This window comes from Cervus canadensis, chromosome 25 (genome assembly GCF_019320065.1).
Source record: "Cervus canadensis isolate Bull #8, Minnesota chromosome 25, ASM1932006v1, whole genome shotgun sequence".
Taxonomy (NCBI): Eukaryota; Metazoa; Chordata; class Mammalia; order Artiodactyla; family Cervidae; genus Cervus; species Cervus canadensis.
The window spans coordinates 44,596,325-44,618,932 of record NC_057410.1 but is presented as its reverse complement, the minus strand read 5'-3'; the positions used below and the strand labels follow the sequence as shown (position 1 = coordinate 44,618,932).

General features: G+C 36.8%; 1 protein-coding gene across 1 annotated transcript in view; it reads left to right on the top strand.

Annotated features, from left to right (window-relative positions):
* OTOGL (otogelin like) overlaps positions 1-3,297 on the top strand; it is a 173,140-nt gene extending 169,843 nt beyond the window's left edge. The window contains exons 57-58 of the mRNA XM_043447277.1: positions 1,047-1,126; positions 2,018-3,297. Of these exons, the coding sequence (XP_043303212.1) occupies positions 1,047-1,126; positions 2,018-2,218 (281 nt within the window). The 3' untranslated portion in view covers positions 2,219-3,297. The remainder of the gene's footprint in view (positions 1-1,046; positions 1,127-2,017) is intronic.
* The last annotated feature ends 19,311 nt before the right edge of the window (positions 3,298-22,608 follow it).

The following is a 22,608-nucleotide window of genomic DNA, read 5'->3' as shown; positions in this document are numbered from 1 at the left end:
CCAAGAAGTAAGCGTCTTTTAATTTCATGGCTGCAGTCACCATCTGCAGTGATTTTTGGAGCCCCCCCAAAAATAAATTCTGACACTGTTTCCACTGTTTCCCCATCTATTTGCCATGAAGTGATGGGACCAGATGCCATGATCTTAGTTTTCTGAATGTTGAGCTTTAAGCCAGCTTTTTCACTCTCCTCTTTCACTTTCATCAAGAGGCTTTTAGTTCCTCTTCACTCTCTGCCATAAGGGTGGTGTCATCTGCATATCTGAGTTTATTGATATTTGTCCCGCCAATCTTGATTCCAGCTTGTGCTTCTTCCAGCCCAGCGTTTCTCATGATGTACTCTGCATATAATTTAAATAAGCAGGGTGACAATATACAGCCTTGACGTACTCCTTTTCCTATTAGGAACCAGTCTGTTGTTCCATGTCCAGTTCTAACTGCTCTTCCTGACCTGCATATAGGTTTCTCAAGAGGCAGGTCAGGTGGTCTGGTATTCCCATCTCTTTCAGAATTTTCCACAGTTTGTTGTGATCTACACAGTCAAAGGCTTTGGCATAGTCAGTAAAGCAGAAATAGATGTTTTTCTGGAACTCTCTTGCTTTTTCGATGATCCTTTGGATGTTGGCAGTTTGATCTCTGCTTCCTCTTATGCTCATTCTTGCTCATGCTCAAGCTGAGTCTTTTGTTTTGAACTTAAGATTTTTTTTCTGTATAATATTAAAATATACACTGCACACACAGATTGATGTTAACATTACTCCATGTGTGGAATATGTTTGATTTATAATTGTAATAATTATTCTAAAACAATAAGGTAAAGAGATATACATATAAAGCTAGATAATATGTGAGAAAATCTATTTAGAAATTGAAAATAAATATTGAACATAAACTACATAAGAGTAAAATTTCAACTATCTCATTGTAGAAATATATTTCATATAAATCTATCAGTTTTCAATTTTAAATATATTCATATGTTTAATTGAATTAAGAAACAATTAGACATGAACCTTTGGATGAATAAATACATTCTATATTTTTTCAGGCAAACGAGAAGAAAGAATATGCCAGAAAGTCATTATTAAGTCAATTATAAGGAAACAGGACTGTATAAGTCAAAGCTCTGTAAGTGGATAAATTTAATTTGTTATTACAGGTTCTGTCTTTCCGGAAGTATATGTGTGTCAGCACTGATAAGTTTGTAAGCAAACAAAATGCCAACACTTAAAATATTTAACTTTCAGATTATTCCTACATTCTAATATTGACATATTCTGTTTGTGAAGAAGTGCAGATTTATTCTTGGCATAAATAATCAGCAGTTATGCATGATAATTTCAATCCAGAGAGATGGAAATTTAAATTTAAATATACTTGACCATATATTAAGTATGCAATTTTAATTAGCAAAAATAGTCTTAAGTCTAAGTTTGTCCACTTTTACAAGACCTATATGATTCTGTAGTCTACTTAGTTGTGATATGATACAACTTAAATAGAATCATTAGATTGTGATTAATATATTCCATAGATCTATCTAGTTATGTGTGCATGTTTCATTCTTTGAGTTGTGTCAGATTGCCATCTTGGACAATCAATATGCTACCTTCAGTTCAGTCCAGTTGCTCAGTCGTGTCCAATTCTTTGCGACACCATGGACTGCAGCACACCAGGCCTCCCTGTCCATCTCCAACTCCTGATGCTTACTCAAACCCATGTCCATTGAGTCGGTGATGCCATCCCACCATCTTATCCTCTGTTGTCCCCTTCTCCTCCCACCTTCCATCTTTGCCAGCGTCAGGGTCTTTTCAAATGAGTCAGTTCTTCTCATCAGGTGGCCAAAGTATTGGAGTTTCAGCTTCAGCATCAGTCCTTTCCTTCCAATGAATATTCAGGACTGATTTCTTTAAGATGGATGGTTGGATCTCCTTGCTGTCCAAGGGACTCTACCTTAGTGGAATCAATATCACTGTTTTAAAAGTTTTAAGACATTTTTCTCATTGTCTCTCCTTACAGATAAATGTTGCATCTTGTGATGGAAAATGCCCATCAGCTACCATATATAACATCAATATTGAGAGCCATCTAAGATTCTGTAAGTGTTGTCGTGAAAACGGGGTGCGCAACTTGACCGTGCCACTCTATTGCTCGGGCAATGGCACTGAAGTCCTGCACACGCTCCAGGAGCCTATAGACTGCACATGCCAGTGGAATTGAACTCCTGGATTCTAAGAACTCTATGCAACATCATCAGGTCAAATGGAGTTAACTTTTATCAGCTCTTTTTAAGGCGCCTGGCAGATTTATACTGTTTAATAATAATATGTATTTTTCAGGCTATTGGATATGGCAGTTTAACACTTGCTGCAAAATCTATACAATTTCCAAGAAAAATTAGGTTTATTGATTTAGTCTATTTTACAGAATCAAATGAACTTAAGGTGTTCAGCTGAAATTCTGTTATGTATATAACTGTAACATGAAATTATATTCTCATCTATTAGAAAGTTGTTTTGCAGGATTCTTTCAGTTTCACTCAATTTTTTTTTTTAAAGTCTGCCATAGATTTTAAAATTAAGATACTCTTTTATTGCTAGTGTTTATTCTGGCAAGTGTAATCAGCTAATAGTGACAATTTTAATTTAGATAGTCATAAAGAGTGGTCTGCTTAGAGACAGATCATAGAACAATAGGATTTTAGAGTATTTAAATTCTGAGTGGATATTAAGGATGTAATTGAAAATTTCCCTTAGTTTGCAAGTTTTTCACATAACCAGAGAAGCTGTGTGACTTGTACAAATTCATTTGGTGTAATAATATAATGAATTCATGTTAACAGTTGGATTAAGTCCTCACCTTTTACCTTCCAGTAATGTGTTCTTTTCTTTTGAACAATGTGGTAAGGTGTGTATCACAGAACCTTTTATTCTTAAAGAGTTTGCTTTGCCTAGAATTAAGAATTTTAAATTCAGTGCCTTTAAAAAGGGAAGAATGCCACACGTACATATGTATATACATCCGTATAATAGTTACCTGAATAATAAGGAATGGGGAAATATAGCATCAGTTGCTAAATAGTGGAGAGAGATCTTGGGTTTTTATTTTATTTTTTCCCCATTACAACTGTTTTAAAATAGGTTATTATTATTTAATGTTTAGTCAGCTATTTACTGTCTCATAGATGTCTGTTTTTTGAGATGTATTCAATATTTGCCTATTGAAGCTGCATGCTGTTTTTCTGTTTGTGTTGCTGCTTTGCCAATGAAGGATGAAATAAAGTTGTTTGAATGTATTAATAATTCTACAATGGAGTGCTGTACTCTTTAAATACAGTAGATTATTGACATTTACAATGAACATAGTCTGAGATTTATACAAATCTCCCAATTCTTTGCCACTCATAGTGTATAATTATTTGATTTTCTTCATCTGTAAAAAGGAGAGAACGTGCCACTTAGTATGATTATTGTGAGGATCAAATGAAGTCAAACATCAGTGAGAGAACAGCAAAATTGCAGTGAAAAGCAGATATGGGAGCCTGGTGGACTAGACTTAGCTAGGTGATTTGGTTCTTCAAAATTATGCTACCCAGAAAAATTACAACAGGTTGGATATTTTGGGGCCTCCAAGGTTACTTAGAAATGGATTAAAGAATGAAATGAACATTGCATCTTCAAAGCCCCATGATCTACTGTATATAAAAATTGATTTTATCTTATTTGTGCATAACAACACTTGTAAGTATCCTGTCTAAGACATTAACATTTCAATATTCATTGACTCCTGTTAACATCTAGACTGAATCAAATGTTTTTGGTTAAAATATATTAACACTTTGCTTAAAGTGCCTCAAATGAGACACATAATATTATATATTGTATACCATGATTTCTTTATTTTCATGTTGTGTTAAATATTTACTATTGTATTAAAATACTTAATTATCTTTAAACACATTTGTGGGAAAAAGGGAAACCTTCTCCTAGGACTTCATAATCATTCTAAATACAACAAACATATATTGAGTACCTCCTATATGCCAGGCACTGTTCTAAGCTCTGAGAATATGGGCAATATGAATAGACACAGTGTTACCCTCATGTCACTTACAGTCTAGTGAAAAATGTAGGTATTGGATAAATAAGCACGCCTGTGGAGAAAGTCCATGAAGGAGAACCCAAAATTCTTTGGAATGTAGTTCAAGGTGGCCATCAAATCAGCAGAGGGGGCACAAATAGACTTTCCATAAATGGTGCTGGGACAACTGGATAGTAATCTGAATAAAGAGATGTTAACCCAGGGTTGATGCAGTCTGAGATATAAACTTCTCCATGGAGAACAATATATGTTTTGACTTTTGAACTATATCTGTATCATATATTCCTCATACTTAAGTTAGTTATAAGTATAAAGTATCTTAGAAAAGAACAGTCAGGCAAGGAGACTGAGAAAGAATAGTCATAGAGGTTGGAGTTAAGCCCAGAGCCTCAGTGAGGCAGCCACAGAATCCAGGGAAATAGAAGGTTGTGCCAACGATTGGAGTTATGATCTGTCAAATGTTGATGAAGAGTCATTTGATTTATAGAAATGGAATTCATTTGTGTTTTTTATTATGAACAAAAGCCAAAATGAAGTGGTGTCTTAGTTTGGACTGGTATAATAAAACCGCATAAACTGAACAACTCAAAAACAACAGACATTTGTTTCTTACAGTTCTAGACGCTGGGAAGTCCAAGATCAAGGTGTCAGCAGATTTGGCATCTGGTAGTGGTCTGCTTCTTTGTTCAAAGATGGTCTTCTTGCTGTATCCTTTCATGACAGAAGGGTAAAAGGACTTTCTGGTCTCTTATAAAAGGACATGAATCCCATTCAAGGGGGTTCCCCTCTCATGCTCCATTCACTGCCCAAAGGGCTCACCTTCATATAAAAGGTTAGTATTTCAACATAGGAATTTTGAGGGAACGTTAACATTCAGCCCATTGCAATTGAGTTGAAAGGTGATGAGTAGACGATTAATTGGACTCAGTATGTGCACTGTTCCTGATGTACTCATGCCTAGATTTGGTCAGATACATGCTTATGTTTCTGCAGCTGCTGGCACTGAACCTGCTCCCATCTCCTTGGTAGTTTCTCCTCCCAGACAGCCTGAGGCTCCTAGGCAGGAACAGCACAGCACGTGTGCCACGTGTCCAGACTCACCCATCCACCTCCTTGCCTTATTCTGATCACTGTCTCAGTCTGCTGGGGAGAAAGGACTGCATCCTTCCCCCAAGCCTGCCATAGGGGATCTGGTTTCTCCCACCACTTATGAGCCTAGAAAAAGCACTATGCCCCCTGATCACCCTGAAGAACTGACAAATGCAGCCTGGAAAAAAAGGAGGAATTAATACCCTGTGGGATAAACTTTGAACAATGAAGGACAGGTCCAGGAACCAGCAGGTAAATTTCTCACTGTCACTCCTCATCCTCAATGACTGTTCCAAGATGTGTGGTTCCATTTGGCCTTTCCAGATATATCTGTATTTTTTGTAAGCAGTGGCCTGCTCTATAACAATTGGACTTGTATTAGCTTTTGTTCCTCTTCTGTCTCACTCTCCTTAAATCAGTTCCTTGAAGAGTCTTCTTCACCTCAGTAAATAATAACTGTCAAACAGCTGTCAAACTACATTAAAACTACAAGTTGTCATTTATAGCTCTTTAAATCAAGAGTGTTTGATTTACTGTCATGTTGGAAAGAAGAAGAGTAAACTCTCTTGTATTGTTTGTAGAAAAGATATAAAACATGCATATGAATGATTTGTATTGTTATTTTACTGGTTTTTCTCTCTGCCTCTCCTGATCTGATATTAAATTAAGCATAATTTTTAATTTCTTTAAGGATTTTTAGTGAAAACAATCTTGAGAAAAAAGAACAAAGCTGGAGTTAGCATGCTGCCTTACTTCAGACTATACTACAAAGCTACAGTAGTTAAAATAATATGGTATTGGCACAAAAACAAATACATGTGTCAGAATAAAGAGCCCAGAAATAAACCCACACACCTATGATCAATTAATTTATGAGAAAGGAAGCATTAAGATACAATGGAGAAAAGACGGTCTATTCAATAAATGGTACTGGAAAAATTGGACAGCTACACGTAGAAGAATAAAATTAGAACATTTTCACACAGCATATACAAAAATAAACAAAATGGATTAAAGACATAAATGGAAGATCAGAGACCATAAAACTCTTAGAAGAAAATATAGGCAGAACACTCTGACATAAATCATAGCAATATTTTTTTGAATCTGTCTCACAAGGCAAAGGAAACAAAGGCAAAAATAAATGGGACTTAATTAAACTTAAAAGCTTTTGCACAGCAAAAGAAAGCATCAACAAAAGAGAGAGACAAGCTACTGAAGGGGAGAAAATATTTGCAAACAATATGACCTGTAAGGAGCAGATATAAAACATATAGACAGCTCATTAAATTCAATGTAAAAAATTTAACAACTCAATTTAAAAATAGGCAGAAGACCTGAATAGACACTTTTTCCCCAAGAAGACATACAGAAGGCTAACAGGCATATTAGTCTTGAGAAAAAAAATGCTCAACATTGCTGATCATCAGAGAAATGCAAATCAAAACCACAATTAGGTATCATCTCATACCAGTCAGAAAGGTCACAATAAAAAAGCCCACAAACAATAAATGCTGGAGAGGGTGTGGAGAAAAGAGAATCCTCTTACACTGTTGGTGGGAATGCAAACTGGTACAGCCACTATGGAGAACAGTGTGGAGATTCCTTTAAAAGCTGGAAATAGAACTGCCATACAACCCAGCAATCCCACTGCTGGGCATACACACGGAGGAAACCAGAATGGAAAGAGACATGTGCACCCCAGTGTTCATTGCAGCACTGTTTACAATAACTAGGACATGGAAGCAACCTAGATGCCCATCAGCAGACGAATGGATAAGAAAACTGTGGTACATATACATAGTGGAATACTACTCAGCTATAAAAAGGATGCATTTGAGTCAGTTCTAATGAGGTGGATGAAACTGAAGCCTATTATAAAGAGTGAAGTGAGTCAGAAAGAGAAACACCAATACAGTATATTAATGCATATAGATATATATATGTGTGTGGAATTTAGAAAGACGATAATGACAATCCTATATGCAAAGCAGCAAGAGAGACACAGATGTAAAAACAGACTTTTGAAATTTGTGGGAGAAGGTGAGGGTGGGATGATTTGAGAGAATATCATTGAAACATGTACATTCAGTTCAGTTCAGTCGCTCAGTTGTGTCCAACTCTTTGTGACCCCATGAACCGCAGCATGCCAGGCCTCCCTGTCCATCACAAACTCCTGGAGTCCACCCAAACCCATGTTCATTGAGTCGGTGATGCCATCCAACTATCTCATCCTCTGTCGTCCCCTTTTCCTCCTGCCCTCAATCTTTCCCAGCATCAGGGTCTTTTCAAATGAGTCAGCTCTTCGCATCAGGTGGCCGAAGTATTGGAGTTTCAGCTTCAACATTAGTCCTTCCAATGAACACCCAGTACAGATCTGCTTTAGGATGGACTGGTTGGATCTCCTTGCAGTCCAAGGGACTCTCAAGAGTCTTCTCCAACATCACAGTTCAAAAGCATCAATTCTTCGGTGCTCAGCTTTCTTTATAGTCCAACTCTCACATCCATACATGACCACTGGGAAAACCATAGCCTTGACTAGATGGACCTTCGTTGGCAAAGTAATATCTCTGCTTTTTAATATGCTGTCTAGGTTGGTCATAACTTTCCTTCCAAGGAGTAAGCATCTTTTTATTTCATGGCTGCAATCAACATCTGCAGTGATTTTGGAGCCCCCCCAAAATAAAGTCAGCCACTGTTTCCACTGTTTCCCCATCTATTTGCCATGAAGTGATGGGACCAGATGCCATGATCTTAGTTTTCTAAATGTTTAGCCTTAAGACAACTTTTTCACTCTCCTCTTTCACTTTCATCAAGAGGCTCTTTAGTTCTTCTTCACTTTCTGCCATAAGGGTGGTGTCATCTGCATATCTGAGGTTATTGATATTTCTCCCACCAATCTTGATTCCAGTTTGTGCTTCATACAGCCCAGCATTTTGCATGATGTACTCTTCATAGAAGTTAAATAATCAGGGTGACAATATACAGCCTTGATGTACTCCTTTCCCAATTTGGAACCAATCTATTGTACCATGTGCAGTTCTAACTGTTGCTTCTTGACCTAAATACAGATTTCTCAGGAGGCAGGTAAGGTGGTGTTGTACTTCCATCTCTTAAAGAATTTTCCACAGTTTGTTGTGACCCACACAGTCAAAGGCTTTGGCATAGTCAATAAAGCAGAAGTAGATGTTTTTCTGGAACTCTCTTGTTTTTTCAGTGATCCTTCAGATGTTGGCAATTTGATCTCTGGTTCCTCTGCCTTTTCTAAAACCAGCTTGAATATCTGGAAGTTCATGATTCACATACTGCTGAAGCCTGGCTTGGAGAATTTTGAGCATTACTTTGCTAGTGTGTGAGATGAGTGCAATTGTGTGGTAGTTTGAACATTCTTTGGCATTGCCTTTCTTTGGGATTGCAATGAAAGCTACCCTTTTCCAGTCCTGTGGCCACTGCTGAATTTTCCAAATTTGCTGGCATATTGAGTGCAGCACTTTCACAGCATCATCTTTTAGGATTTGAAATAGCTCAACTGGAATTCCATCACCTCCACTAGCTTTGTTTGTAGTGATGCTTCCTAAGGCCCACTTGACTTCGCATTCCAGGATGTCTGACTCTAGGTGAGTGATCACACCATCGTGATTATTTGGGTCATGAAGATCTTTTTTGTATAGTTCTTCTGTGTATTCTTGCCACCTCTTCTTAATATCTTCTGCTTCTGTTAGGTCCATACCATTTCTGTCCTTTATTGTGCCCATCTTTGCATGAAATGTTCCCTTGGTATCTCTCATTTTCTTGAAGAGAGTTCTAGTCTTTCCCATTCTATTGTTTTACTCTATTTCTTTGCATTGATCAGTGAAGGAAGGCTTTCTTATCTCTCTTTGCTATTCTTTGGCACTCTGCATTCAAATGGGTATATCTTTCCTTTTCTCCTTTGCCTTTAGCTTCTCTTCTTTTCTGAGCTATTTGTAAGGCCTCCTCAGACAACCATTTGCTTTTTGCATTTCTTTTTCTTGGGAATAGTCTTGATCATTGTGTTCTCTACAATGTCATGAACCTCCGTCCACAGTTCTTCAGGCACTCACTCTATCAGATCTATTTATTCCCTTGAATCAATTTGTCATCTCTACTGTATAATTGTAAGGGATTTTATTTAGGTCATAACCTGAATGGTCTAGTGGTTTTCCCTATTTTTTTCAATTTAAGTCTGAATTTTGCTATAAGAAGTTCATGCTCTGAGCCAGTCAGCTCCTGGCCTTATTTTTGCTGACTGTATAGAAACTAATATAATATTATAAATAAACTATATTTCAGTAAAAAATAAATTTTATATTCTTAAATTTTTCTGCAGTTAAAATTATATATGCTGTATAGTATCATATCCATTAATATTTATTACAATTTGTTTAACCAGTCTATAATAGGTACTATATTTGTTTCTAATTTTCTATATTTTAAATCCTTATGCATGAAGTGGAACTGAGGGATCAAACAGGATCAACGTACTGAAGAATTTTCCACAAGTCTTTCCTTATTTGTCTTTCACAATTGCTGAATCAACTTATGCCTCCCACAAGAAGGTTATAAGGCTTTGTTTTTATTAATCCTTTATCATCATCAACACTAGATAGGTACAGTAATAAGCCCTTGTTGATAGAGTAAGCAGAAAATGTCCATTCACATTAGTATATATGTTTGCGTGTGCTGCTCAATTCAAATATTTTTCTTATTTTATTTCTTGTCTATTTTTTTTTTCCATTTTCTTAGTGGTACTTTCACAGTGTGTCTATCAGGACAAATAATTTGACAAGCTTTAATTTACCTCTCCCTATCTTTAAGGTTGTACTATAATTAATATAGTCTGTACTATAATATAATATACTCTGTTCCATTTTAAAAAATTAAGTTTTCATTAATAAAACAAACCTCTTATTCATGTCGGTTTTAACAGAGGAATCTGAATAAACTACTGATATATTCTATTCAATGAAGTTGAAAAAAAGAAACAGACATGTACCCTAAGGCTCTGATACCCAAAAGGAGAACAGAGGCTCTTAATAGGAATTGGGCGGTTACTGAGCTTTTTCTATGCTGTTAATTACCATAGAATGTTTCAAGATTAACATTCACATTACACACAAAATAACACTAGTAAAATCTAGATATATCAACAATTTCTTCAAATTAACCTATTGAGAACGTGTGTGGTTACAATATATAGAGTCAAAAAATTTCAAGATATAGAATAAGTAGGACTCTGATCAGAGGACCTGGAGCCTAAGTGGATTAGGATTCACATTTACGCTAATATTGCCAGGTAGGATCTCTGTCAATTATTTTACATTTTGGTCCCTGTATTAAAGTGCTCATCTGATGGGGGAGGATATGCTGAAATCTGACTCAGGTTCCTCAAGCCGGGTCATGAACCCTGCATCACAAGAGGCTGTTTCTGCACAGAAGGTGAAATTCATTTTTCTTTGCACAAGGGCGCTGGCCTCTTGCCAAACCAAACACCCATCTCTGGGACTGCATCTTTCCAGAGGGAGGAGCCTGTTCCTAATAACTCCTGAGGTAAGAAAGTGGAGACATTTTCTAATTCAGCTATCTGACATTGTGCCTTTTTCTAATATACCTGCCATTAGTAGGCAGTTTTTGCTAATTTGCACAAAAGTTAGCAACTCTCTGTTCCCAGCTTTCATTTCTTTCTAATTAAGTCTTAACAATGGCTATATTGCTTGAAATGAAATCTTGCTTCTAGATCTTTGGGGGGGAAAAAATTTCAGAGTTTTTCACTAATACTGCTAATTTGAAGGCTTGAAGTTCTAGCTAAAATATTATATTATTAGTTTATCAAAAATGTTATCTATTACCAGAAAATACAGAGATTAGCAAAGCTTGAGAAGATAAAAGGAAAATTATGTCTACTGAAAAGTACGGAATTTAAGTTTACTGCCTTCTCAATCAAATTTATTTTGTGTTAAAATTATGTGTCTGTTTCTATTAAAAGTGTAAATACATATAAATACATTTTAGCTTTGTAACCCAATTTAATAGCTCTATATGTGAGTAAACTATAATCCTTACCATCAGTGTCAGTGGCTCCATTATTTAATTCTTATGTTTGATTTATTTCTTGATGGTTTAATTTAAATCTCCAAGTTATTTTTCTCAAGAAAAGTACATGGATTGTATATCTCCCAAGTTTTTACTCACAGTGTATCATGAGAGCTAAGATCTCGGACTCTCAGACCAAGGAAGTGCAAATTCAGATAATAACACCTTCTTTTCCTATGATTCTAAGTAAATTTAACAATTTTGCACTTCATATTTTTCAAATTTCTCACTGGGCTAGTGTAAGGCTAATGGAACTAATGCTCACAAAGCACTTATTATATTTTTAAAAGGATTTGTATATTAGCTGAGTATTAAAGATAGAGGTTATAGCTTGCTTTCAAAACTGTAAGTATTGTTTTACTGCATTTAGACATTGAATGTTGCAAAAGAAACATTTGGTTCTAGCTGATATTTGGTTCCATTATGTTTCTTTCCCTTTTTCTTTTGAATGATTGCATATTAAAAATTTCCTTCAAGTTTTGCATTTTGATAATGTGAAAATATGCATAGGCATGGTTTGTTGGTATTCTTTTGGATGTTTTGAAATCCTCCAGTCTTCACAGAATCCTTTTCTAAAATTCACAAGAAATATTTCTTCTACTGCTGGTATATGTTTATTTGTTATGCTTAACTTCAATCTGATTTTATATTCAGGAATATGAATTATGTGTATGCTGTTTCTCCTTATACTTGTGACATTTCTCTCATATGTCATAATCTATTTGTGTTTTTGCTTTCCATAACTGTAGGGGTTTTCAGGCTTTTCTTCCATAGTAGTTATTCATACTTGCTGTGCTTCCATAACCGTGGATTATAATTCTATGAATACATTTTTAGTTTCTTTGCATTTATTCTTATCAAATTCCCCTTTTAACCATCTTTAAACTTCAGGTTGGTTCTATTTATACCACACCATTTTTTCCTCTCAATACTTTTCTCTATACTTCTGTGAAAATCATGTCTTTTTGCAAGTTTTAGAGAAAACCCAAAACTTCCCTGATTTTTTTTTTCCTGAATTTTGCAACAGGGTGCTTGCACTCACCAGTCTGTTCTTCCTGTCATTATTTTTTTTACCATGATATTCTTTGAAATATTTTTTCATAGGTCTCATAGCTTATTTTCATGTCACTTTTGCTGTTTATTAATAAATAAATTATATGGATTGCCCTTTGTTGTTGTTTAGTCACTAAGTCATGTCTGACTCTTGCGACCCCATGGACTGTAGCCCGCCAGTCTCCTCTGTCCATGGGATTTTTCCAGGCAAGAATACTCCAGTGGGTTGCCATTTCCTTCTCCAGAGGATCTTCCCAGCCCAGGGATAGAATCTGTGGTTGCTGCATTGGCAGGCAGATTCTTTACCACTGGGCTACCAGGGAAGCCCCATGGATTGCTCTTGGTTATGCTATATTGCCACTTGAGGAATAGTGAAAATTTTCTTCTCCTATTTCCAGCTAAAGTCAAATCCTATTTCACGTCCCATGTTCTAGCTGGTATTTCCTAATATTTCTCAACTGCGCAGAAGTGACAACTCTCCCTTATACACTTTCATGCCTCTCTGATCGCTCAAATTATCAAAATTCATGAAAAGCTACAATTTTCTTCTTTCACAACAATTGTTTTTGTTGTTGGCCATCGTTCTTCATCTATGCTATTTATTTTGTGATGGCCACTCATGAAATACAGTGGGATACTGATAGAATCTGTTGTTTCCTGGGAGCTGCTATGTCTGAATAGGTATAGAAAGACCAGAGAGACAGTTAAAGGAAATTTAGCTACTTTTGAAAGATGCAGTTTTGTAATAATATGGTTCCTAAACAGTGTTTGGTATTTACAGATCTCAAAACCCTAAGTTAGGCATAGTAAATGGGAGTGATGTAAGTTATTTCCTTTCCTTTCTCCTGGGAGACATTGGTCTATGTATAATAACAGAATTTCTTCTGAAATCAATTTTGTTATGTTAAACAATTTCAGTTTGTGAGTTTTTATTTTTATATTTTTATTTCTTCACTGTTTAGAGAAACATTAGCCAAAGATACATTAAAGTGCACCATTTTGAACTTGAAGATCCATTTAAATACTTTTTATAGTGCCCCAAATTTGGAAACAACTTAAATAATCTACAATTCTACATTTGGTTTTTGTTGTATAAGTTATGTGATATCCATAAATTGGATTATTATGCATAATTCAAGGCTATATTGTCAAAAATTCTTTACTGAAGCAGCATGTTTTGTGAATAAATGCAATATATAAAAGTAGATATTTCAATCTTGCTGAAAAGATATATATGGATTGCACAAACAATATCTTGGGAAGAAACAGATAAATATGTTCAACACTCGTTATCTTGGGCTGGTGGGATTATGGGTAAATTTATGGAAAATTATGGTAAATTTTCCGTGTATACAAAGATATATACATCTTTTGCATACATCTGCATACCAAAAATGTATATGAAATATATACTTCTGTTTAATAAGCAAGTGTTTCTTTGGGGATTTAAAAAAATAGATTTATTTTTAGAGGAAAAAGTGAAGTCCTTAGAGAAAAAATTTTGGTAGATAGGATGAAAAAATAGAAATTACCCCAAAGAATAAATTTTATTACTTAAAGTAGTGCATACTCATTCTTTGCACTTTTCTTTAGAATTAAGCATTTTGAATAATACAAACCTCAAACAAATATTGTAACACTTAATAGAAGAGAAAAATAGAAAACTGGTTGGTTAAAGGAGTAAAGGAGTCTCTATTCTAATTCATGTGGAATTTGTGGCCCATGTTTTAAAAGAATGATGTTTATTTATATTAAAAGAGAAACTCCCACCAGCCTTTGAAGATTTACTGACGTGGTGATTGCTTCTCTTCCCTTAGGAGTTAGAAAACACTGAGGACCATGCCTCTATCTATCATTGTCAAAAAATGACCATGTTCAGCAGCTTGATTTTGGCTGAAATAACAGGCATATCCAACGTGTTTATGGCCACATGAAATTGGAATAGAACACTGCATTTTCTCCTCATCTGTGATGAACGCTTATTTTTTGTGTCCTTCCTTTCCTAGATTGGAACTACATATTCTTTAATCCATATACAATACTTTTTGCACTCAGATCTTATCACTGATTTTACTTTAGCACAGTACAAACTCAGAAAGCAAATAGCAACTTTACACAAAATATTTATAAAATTTTGAAAAGATGTCTTAGGGAAATAAACTGTATTATTAACTTAAAAAACACTTAGCCAAATATGTAATTATTCAATTAGGAGAATAGTATAATAAAGTCAACATTTAGAAAATGATTTCTTAACTTTAGAAAGTACATAGGATATACATGTACTTGTACTAAAGGTAGTACCTAAATATCTGTACTTTTTTAGTTATATTCATTTCCTTGGTCTAGCCACAGCTGCTCTAAATTATATCAAATAAGGCAAAATTAATTATTTAGTCAATGAGAAAGGAGATCCTAAAGCTCTTTTTGTGATTAAGGGTTAGGAGAACAGACTCTGGACTAGACTGTCTGGGTAAATTCCAGTGATGTTACTTACCTACCTGGGAGGAGAAGCTATGGCATGAGTGCCAATCCAGTGGATTCTTTCTAAGAATTTAAGATAACCAGACTTTGAGGTGGGTGAGAGAGAATGAAATGCTGGGACTTGAATGCATTAATCTCTGCTTCCCTTACTCTGCCAGTTTCATCTCTCCCAGGTGCACCCAAGGTTGTTCCATGTGCAACTTTGATAACTGCATACGGCCTTGACCATGCAACTTTGGTGAAACGGCCTTTATTATGTTTGTTGACAAAGACAAATGGGCATCTGCCTCTGAGCTCTAGTTAGGAAATCCTGTGCAATGTTTGGTCAGGCTTGCTTATCACCCCATCAATTACATTGACCACTGGGTGTGAATTAGCTTTCTATTGCCAAGAAATGAATTACCAGAAATTTTGTGGCTTGAAGCAGAATGTTTATTCACTGACAGTTTCTGAGGGTCAGGAGTCTGGACAGGGTTTTTACCTGGGCATTCTGCTCAGGATCTCACCAGGCTGAAATTAAGTTGTTAGTTGGAACTGTGATTCATCATGCGAGGTTTGGGGGCCTCTTCTTCCAGGCTCATTCAGACTGTTGGCAGAATTAAAGTTCCTTGTGGTTGCAGAAAACTGAGGCCTGTTTTCTTGCTGGCTGAGGCCTGGGGCACACTCTCAGCTATTGGCGGTGATGCTCATGCTCCACCACTTGGCCTTCTCACATCATGGCTGCTTACTTCCTAAGAGCCAGCAGGAGACTCCCTCTTTTGTTCTGCTAAAATCAAGTCTTGGAACACAGTCCAACAAGTCTTCCATAACACAGTCACGGAAGTGACTACTGTTTTTACAGGTCCCATCAACCACCGGGGCGGGGGGCAGTAGAAGATGTGACTACCTGGGTCTGGGAATATTAGGTGTCATCCTAGAATTCTGCTTACAGCAAGGGTTAGAGTATTATGCTTGGACCAGCCAGGATCGGTGGTCATCTCTATGAACTTACAGAGCTCTGTCATCCTCTACCCTCCTATAAAGAGGGACTAATTTATCCAGCTTAGAAGATTTAAGTAAGGATGCTTTTATGTTGGTCATTAATATTTTTCTCAACTTTTTCACAGTGTAAAGATAATGGACCTACTCCTTTGGATAAAGCCCTTGCAGTAAGTCAGGATTTCATTCTGTGTGTCCTTTCCTTTCTCTCCATCTAAGATGCTTTCTTCATCAAAGCTTCTCAGTAAAAGTTTACTGAACTGAATTCATTACATATATTAAATGTGTTGATAATCTCATTTAGAAATAAATTCCGACCCATCCTGGCATGCTTGTTAACAAATCGAGTAGGAAAGCCATAAACTTAAAGAACCAGACCTCTGAACTACTTCACAACCACCCCCATCCTGGAGATGAAGATCCTTGTTTAGTCCCAATTCTCAACATGACATTTTCATTGTTTAGCCCACACAAAAGGATATAGAGAAATATAAATTTTAGTCTTGGATCCTGAAGCATAGCCAAAAACTCTTTATTGAACATAACATTTTCATTCAAAGAAAATTAATTTGGATTGTTTTGGGTAATTAAATATTTTCATAAAAGATAAAAATAACTACTTTTCATATTGTATAAATGAATATGCTAAAAGAGTATACCATATATTTAAAAGAAATTTTATAATGTATAAAAGACCAACCCTAGTTTATAGAACTAAAAAGCCAATTTTTTTGGCATCACATTTAAGAAATCAAATACAGATGAAAAATGCTACTAATCCATCTTTTATTTTCTTTCTCTTTTAACTCATGCCAGCAAAATAAAGCTTAGGAATTCTATAGCAACAATGTCTTTCCATTAAGTAGTGATAGAAATATGGTTCACTTTGATTACATATCAGCTTATTAAAAGTGTTATTTTTATGAGAAAGTTTGAATAAAATATCTTCTTTGAAAGAGGAAGTTTTAAAAAGTCTGTTAAGAACAGGAGACATGAGATAAGGAAAGACAAAAAATAGTACCAATAGTACTAATTTTTCCAGTTCAGAAGATTTAAAGAAAAATGTTTTTTTATGTTGCTCTTTAATTTTTAAGTACGGTTCCATTTAAATATTAACACAGTACACTTTTCTACACTCTGGAATGGAATAGATTTTGGCCACTTTAAAGGTTAACACATAGTTTAAAAAACAAAATTCAACTGAGCAAATTTTAAAGGTCTTATTGGCTTTATTTATGAATGCATGGAAGGAGCAGCACCCAATCTAGCAGACAGGAAGGAGCTCCAAGAAGCTATATAAAATGAAAGATTCTTCTGGACAAAAGGAATCAGGAACAAGGAAGTTATACTAGACAACAAAGCAGATGGTTATGACGAGGTCCTTTTCCTTTAGGTAATGGCAGATTACATAACTGGTGCTGATCAGGTGACTGCTGATTGATGGATTTAAGATTCCATTTCTGGGGAAGCTGAAACCACAATTCAGTATCAACTTGGTGATATGGGGCTTAACATAAGTGACTCCATTTGAGGCCTGTAGTTTTGTTTTTAACAACATTAAGAAAGATTCTCATGAACATTGCAAAGGACTCAGAAAGACAGAGTTCAAGACAAAACCAGAGGTTTACAGTAATATTATAAATCATGCATGAGTTTTTTCCAGAGTGTCATGACTCATGTCAAAATTTCTATTTGCTTTTTCTAAAAACATTTTTAATCTTTACAATGTAGTAAATCCCAAGTGTCACCTAGAAAAGGGAGATAGTAGAGTTTCATAATATTACTTAAGCATGTATTTATTCAAAAAATATATACTGAGCATCTACCATGTAAGGTATTATGATTGACTCCATAGATAATATGAAGATCGATGAAATATAAATCTTACCTTCAGGGAGATTATAGTTTGTAGCGGTGCCAAGATGTCCACAGATAACTATATAAAAATATAATTCAGTGAATCATCCATTAGAGGCATTAAGTGCCAAAGAAGTACAGAGAAGGGGCTAGGACTCTTGTAAGGAGTACCTAGGAAAAGTTTCATGAACAAGGTAAAGTAGAAGGGGAATTTTAAGGGAAAATACAGAGAACTGAAAATGCTTATAAAGTGAACTGAAAATGTTTCTGAAAAACTTCAATGGGCCGAGTAAGGAATGAGGAATGCTGAGGAACCATCACAGTCATTTTGATAGGAAATTAATATTAGAACTGACTTTTAGGAAGATTAACCTTAAAGACAGTTGAAAATGGATTAAAGTAGGGAAAAACTAGAGACAGGAGAATCTGATTTAGATCAATCTAACAAGAAGAGATGAGGGGATGTCAAGTATCTTGATATGATGTTGTGATTTATGTGATTTATATTAAGAAATATATATTTGGTCTTAAGCCCCATTTCTGGCATAGAGCTCCTAAAACCCTTGGAATTTCCTAAGTAATAAGAGTTTCCCTGGTGGCTCAGATGGTAAAGAATCTGCTTGCAATGCAGGAGAGCTGGGTTCAATCCTTGGGTCAGGAAGATCCCCTGGAGAAGGGAATGGGCTTGGAGATCCCATAAACAGAGGAGCCTGGCGGGCTATCGTCCATGGGGTAACAAAGAGTTGGATAAGACTGAGCTACTAAAAAGGTAAGAGGCACGTTAAAACTGTCTCTTGTTATGTTAATAAGGTAATTGTGGACCTAAGAATGGGACTGATTGTCAAAACATCAGTCATGTGATTAGATGGCTTGCTGACTTTCAAGGCTGCCCCCAACCTCTGGAGAGGGGAGGAAGGAGAGCTGGAGGTTAAATCAATTACCGATGGCCAATGATGTCATCAATCATGCCTATGTAATGGCATGCCTATGTAATGGAGCCTCCATAAAAACCCCAAAAGACAGGGCTTGCAGAGCTTCTGGATTGGTGAACACTTGGAGATTTGGGGAGAATAGGTGACTCCAAGAGTGCATGGAAGCTCCACACCCATTCCACATGCATCTCTTCAATCTGGTTTCTCCTAAATTATACCCTTTTATAGGCTCAGACGGTAGAGTCTGTCTGCAATGAAGGAGACCCGAGTTTGATCCCTGGGATGGGAAGATCCCCTGGAAAAGGAAATGGCAACCCATTCCAGTATTCTTGCCTGGAAAATCCCATGGATGCAGGAGCCTGCCAGGCTAGTCCGTAGGGTCGCAAGGAGTCAGACACGACTGAACGACCTCGCTCTCACGTTCAGTAATGTAATGATAAACAGGTTTCCTGAGTTCTGGGAGCCCCTCTAGCAAATAAATTGGACTCAAGTAAGGGTCTATGGCAACCTCCAAACTGTAGTTGGTTGGTCAGAGCACAGTTAACAACCTGGGCTTGTAACTGCCATCTGGGGGCGGGGGTCAGTCTTCTAGGACTGAAGCCTCAGCCTGTGGAATCTGATGCTATCTCTGGGTAGATAGTGTCAGGATGGGCTGAATTGTAGGACACCCAGCTGGTGTCCCAAGGTTTTCTTGGTGTTATGGGGATGTGTGCCCCTCACCCTTGCTAACACACACGCACATACACACCTCACATGTTGGAATTCAATTCAGGAACCCGAAGGATTAGATGACAGAGAAAGAGGGTCTGGATTTAGATAGTAATAGCGGGAGCCAGGAGGAGTAAGTTTATGCACAGAGTCAGCACACCACACTCAGCAGGTCCTCATTAAAACTGAAGCTCCACGAAGGAAGGGCTAACCACATCTGTTGCCAGTTGCTCAGTGCTTAGCACTCAGTATTTTCAACAAAATAAATGACTGGAATTTAAACATGAGGAAGGGGAGGGTATCGTGTTTACTTATATATGTGTCATGTTTCCACTGGGGATGCGGTTAATGCAGATGTATCCAACCAGCTTCTGGTGAAGACAATGGATTCCTTTCATAATAGTTATGTAAGATATGTAAGTAAGACCCCAGACAGCATATTTCCCAGTAAGCAATTCATGTTGTAAGATGTTAGTGATCTCCACTATTGCTTAAATCACTTCCGTTTGTGTTTCTTTGTCTGGAAAATAAATTTTCCTTGAGAATAAATGCCCTCGAATTGTACTAAGTCTACACTTTCCCTTTTCTCAAAAGACCTATAATTTTTTGACTCTTTCACTTAATTTCTCTATACCTAAGTTCCTGGGCCAAATGAAAAGATAAGGCAGGAAAAAGGCCACACTATTTGACAGGATAACCCTTCAGCAAGGAGAGCTTTTTAGGAAAGCCCATTGATTAACTCGCTACCAAGTTTATTGACACGGTGGAATTGTCAGTTGGTGGTGTTCAGTCACTCAGTCGTGTCCAACTCTTTGCGACCCCATGGACTGCAGCACACCAGGCCTCCCTGTCCATCACCAACTCCCGGAGTTTACTCAAACCCATGTCCATCGAGTCAGTGATGGCATCCAACCATCTGTTTTCCCTTTCTTCTCTTGCATTCAATATTTCCCAGCATCAGGGTCTTTTCTAATGAGTCAGCTCTTCACATCAGGTGGCCAACGTATTGGAGCTTCAGCTTCAGCATCAGTCCTTCCAATGAATATTCAGGATTGATTTCTTTTAGGATGGACTGGCTTGATCTCCCTGCAGTCTAAGGGACTCTCAAGAGTCATCTCCAACACCACAGTTCAAAAGCATCAATTCTTCAGTTCTCAGCTTTCTTTATGGTCCAACTCTCACATCCATACGTGACTATTGGAAAAACCAAGGCTTTGACTAGATGGACCTTTGTCAGCAAAGCAATGTCTATGCTTTTTAATACACTGCCTAGGTTTGTCATAGCTTTTCTTCCAAGGAGCAAGTATCTTTTAATTTCATGGCTGCAGTCACCATCTGCATTGATTTTGGAGCCCAAGAAAATAAAGTCTGTCACTCTTTCCCTTGTTTCCCCATCTATTTGCCATGAAGTGATGGGACCAGATGCCATGATCCTAGTTCTCTGAATGTTGAGTTTTAAGCCAGCTTTTTCACTCTCCCCTTTCACCTTCATCAAGAGGTTCTTTCGTTCCTCTTTGCATTCTGCCATAATGGTGGTGTCATCTGCATATCTGAGGTTATTGATATTTCTCCCAGCAATCTTGATTCCAGCTTGTGCTTCATCCAACCCACCATTTTGCATGATGTACTCTGCATATAAGTTAAATAAGCAGGGTGACAATATATCGCCTTTATGTACACCTTTCCCAATTTTGAATCAGTCTGTTGTTCCATGTACAGTTCTAGCTGTTGCTTCTTGACCTGCATACAGGTTTCTCAGGAGGCAGGTGAGGAGGTCTAGTATTCCCATCTGTTTAGGAATCTTTCACAGTTTGTGGTGATCCACATAGTCAAAGACCTAGTGGAGAGACTGATGTAACTACAAAAGGTGATAATGTTTTTGATGGCTGCTTATTTAAAATGCAATTGTTTACCTAGTAAATGTATGACAAAAAACCATATTGAAATATATACACTTTATTTAATTCACTTGATGGATTTTTATGCATTTTTTAGCAATTTCCTGATTTTTCTATCCCCCCAAGATTTATAAGTTTAAACTTACACTGTATAAGTTTAAGATGCACAGCAAAATGATTTGATACATGTATATATTGTGAGGTGATTACCACAAGTTTAGTTAATGTCATTGATGGCTTTTTAATTTGATCATATTTCTCAAAGACTAAAAGCTAACTCATTGGCAATGAAATCATTTTGTGATATATTGCCTTGACACGTTCCACTTTTAAAGACTAATTATATGTAGGGCCCCCAGGAATTAAAACAATAGAAGCATAGTTCACATTTATAACTGCCTGAATTAAGACAAAGTCTGTGTCATCATGAAGTTCCTAATCTGGCTAAGAACATGAATACATAAAAAGTAGATGTTTATGTTAAAGTGTAAACAAAGTTCTATAGAAAAACACAGATGCAAAGGTTTATGGCTTGTTATTTCACTGAGGGTATAAATTAGGATGCCAAGGAGGAGTGGAAAGAGGTGAAGTTGTTAAGTGAATTTGGCCAGAGGTATTCCTGGTGGCTCAGCAGTAAAGAATCCCACTGCAACACAGGAGATGCAGGTTTGATCCTTGCGTTGGGAAGCTCCCCTGGAGGAGGAAGTGGCAGCCTGCTGCAGTATTCTTGCCGGGAAAATCCCATGGACAGAGGACCCTGGTGGGCTACAGTCCGAAGGGTCACAAAGAGTCAGACACGACTGAGCGCTTGAGCATGCACATTGTAAGAAGCCAAGAGTCAGAAGAGACTTCTAAGTAGGCACCTAAAAGAAGTTTTTACGTATGCTCATGTGTTTATTTCAGAAAGATCACAGTAGGTAACCGTGTGGAGGAAGGACTGGGTATATCAGATAAACAGCAGTCCAAGTATGAGTTTACCTGCTGTAATCTCAGTGAACCTCATTAACGGTCACTCTGTTAAGTATTTATACTTTATTAAATACTTTACAAGCTTACTGTTGGCCACAATCAACTTTTTAGAGAGATGTTGTTCAGTCACTCAGTCATGTCCGACTCTGCAACCCCAAGTTCTTCACTGTCGCCAGGGTCCCATGTCCTTCACTATATCTTGGAGTTTGCTGAGATTCATCATGGTTGATGCTATCTAACTATCTCATCCTCTGCCACCCTCTTCTCCTGTTGTCTTCAATCTTTCCCAGCATCAAGTTCTTTTCAGAGAGATTACCAGCTGGTAAATGGAGCCATAGGATCTGAACTGAGGTTCAGATATCTTAAATATGGCATATACTTTCCAGGGAGAAAGATAATTTGGTTTTCAACTAAGCCCATGACTGTGGGA